The 2,761-nt window shown below is 42.5% G+C and overlaps 1 protein-coding gene across 1 annotated transcript; it reads right to left on the bottom strand.

The window, feature by feature from the left end:
• Positions 1–1,379: 1,379 nt before the first annotated feature.
• On the bottom strand, positions 1,380–2,168 carry LOC121858382 (protein ZBED8-like). Its single transcript, XM_042354825.1, has one exon. The coding sequence runs from the start codon at positions 2,166–2,168 to the stop codon at positions 1,380–1,382; it is 789 nt and encodes a 262-aa protein (XP_042210759.1).
• Between the last annotated feature and the right edge of the window lie 593 nt (positions 2,169–2,761).

Here is a 2,761-nt window from a genome sequence, read left to right on the forward strand (position 1 = left end):
CATGTATCACCCATGTATCACCCATCACTCATGCATCACCCATGTATCGTATGTATACCATTTTGTAACCAGTGGATTGCCTTTATTTCCCATGTATTATTAATACCTGTACATCACCTACAGTATGCATCACTGTAATAATGTTGACAAGGCAGCAGGGAAATACAGTTAAATTGTACAAGCCGGAGTTACAGTCTATTACAAAGGAAATACTTGGTGTGTGGCAACTCATGGTGGGTACTTTAAATACATGTTTATTTTATTCATCTGTGGGTGAGAAGGACGAGGTACTGGATTTATAGCAGAATCGATGAATTAGGGGCGATATTTTTCACTACTTAAAGCAGGGTCGGTAATCTTGAAAATAACTTTCGTCTTGTTTTCTTGAATACAGGTTGAACTTTTTCAACCATCAATTTTGCCGGAAAATATCATTATCAGAAGGGGAGATGCACATGTGTAGAGAGCCAGTAATAGAGCCCAGTAATAAGAACATAAGAATGGTGGAAACTGAAGCGGGCCTGTTGGCCCACACTAGGCAGCCCCGTTTACACCTAACCCATATCGTACATATATCCGTCCAACCTATATTTGAAAAACCCAAAGTGTTCGGGTTAATGATGATGTTTGGTAACATGTTTCACTCATCCACTACTCCATTTCCAACCAGTGTCAAATTTAAAGCCAGTGCTACGAATTCGTTCCTGATTGGATAGTTTGAGTACTTTTTTATATCACCTTTCTTTAACCCAGACTACAGTTATACACCTCGATCTTATCGCTCCTAACTCTACGTCTCTCGAGGGAGTGCAACTTAAGATGCTTTAATCCAGTGGTTCTTAACCTTTTTTGAGTCACGGACCCCTTTGGGAATCTGGTGAAAGCTATGGACCCCCCCCCCCCTCCCCCTAGAAAAATGCACATAAGCACATAAACATAACTTTGCATGCAATGAATATACTTTATTCTATTGAAAATTCATTGCCTCATACAGTGTATGACATACACAAAGTATGACTAAAGTAAACAATCTTAACAATTATGTTTCATACTTTTTTATGCAAAAATTAATGGCCACTCCATACAAAAATGAAATACAATCATCTTGTGCAAATTAAACAAAACAAAACTTTAATTCTGCTCAAAAGTTCATTTCAATGAGAAGGTTGTTGTTTGGCTTGAATAAGAAGATGAAACTGTAGAGTGGTCTTTGACAAGGTAACACGCATCTTATCTTTGACATCCAATCGATTTCGACTTTTCGTTTTGATAGAAACAGGTGCTGAAAACCTTGACTCACAAAGGTATGTAGTAGCAAACGGAATCAGAGCACCCATAGATCGCTTTACCAGACGAGGGTAGGCGTGTGTCAACGCACATCAGAATTCTCCAAGGCTCTTTGAGTTGAATTCATTTCGTAACATTTCCTTTGTCTTCAGGTCAATGAGGTCATCTTTGGCAAGGTCTTCATCACTGAGACAGTCTATGTCGGCAAGGAAAGGATTACGAATCCATGTTTCAACTTTAAGGTCACCTGAGCAGAAGTAACCTTTGAAAGAGTTCTGCAGAGTATCCAGATGTCTGCAGAATTCTGCCTGCAGAGAAATTGACAGGGCCTCGTCACTCTCGGTTCCATCCTGCAGAAGCACTTCCTCTAACTTTGGAAAGTTTGCATAGTTGTCTGCCTCCAACCTCCTCTTCCACAGTGGCAGCTTGATCAGAAAAGCTTGCAGTCTTTCAGCAGCATCCATAATGGTGACTCCAGGGCCTTCAATCGCCAAGTAGGCCAAGCCATGAATGAACTCCTCACTGTCAAACTGTTCTGAGAGTGGGCTTTCTTTTTCTCTCAAAAAAAGTGAAACTTCTGCTCGTAGTTCAATCAAGCGCTTCAAGATTTGTCCTCTGGATAGCCAGCGAACTTCTGTGTGGTAAAGAAGAACTTCATATTCTGCTCCCATTTCTTGACAAAACCTCTTGAAAACGCGATGGTTCACAGCCCTGGCTCTGATAAACTTGACGACTTTCACGCCAGTAGACAAGACTTCTTTCAGAATTGCTGGCAGAGTCTTTGACGCCAATGCATGCCGATGTAGAAAACAATGGGTCACGATGACCTGAGGAGCTTCTTTCTTCACCAAAGCAGCTAAACCAGATGTGTTGCCAAGCATCGCAGGTACTCCGTCTGTGCACAGAGTACAAAGATTTTTCTTCCCAGTCGAAGTTTTGCTTGGCAAAGAAACTATTCACCATTTCTAAGATGTCGATGGCCTTTGTAGTTTCCAAAAGGGGCTCACAAAATAGGAATTCTTCTTTGATGGCATCAGCATGCATATAACGGACGAAAACCAGGAGCTGGCTGCACTGAGAGATGTCAGTAGCTTCATCCAGTTACATGCTGAACGGAAATGGCGTAGCTGACAATTCTTCCATTACTTGCTTCAGAATATTAGAAGAAATGTCAACAATTCTAGAGTGGATGACGTCATTTGACAAAGGCACTCCTGCAATTTTCTTCCTTTGCTCCAGGCCACAAACCAGCTCGACCATTTCCAGGGCACATGGCTTTACCAAGGTCTCTCCAATCGTATGTGGCTTCTTTTGCTTAGCAATATGATAAGCAACCTTGTAGGGCGGCCAGTCGGCCGCGGCGAGTTTCCCGCGGCCAGTTGGGCTGCGGCCAGATGGCGGCGGCCAGTTGTCCTAGACCCAATGATACTGACTGATGACTTCCTACCCTACTGACGCACCCAGACCCTAACTT

The sequence above is a fragment of the Homarus americanus genome, unplaced genomic scaffold, assembly GCF_018991925.1.
Source record: "Homarus americanus isolate GMGI-L3 unplaced genomic scaffold, GMGI_Hamer_2.0 scaffold57980, whole genome shotgun sequence".
Lineage (NCBI taxonomy): Eukaryota > Metazoa > Arthropoda > Malacostraca > Decapoda > Nephropidae > Homarus > Homarus americanus.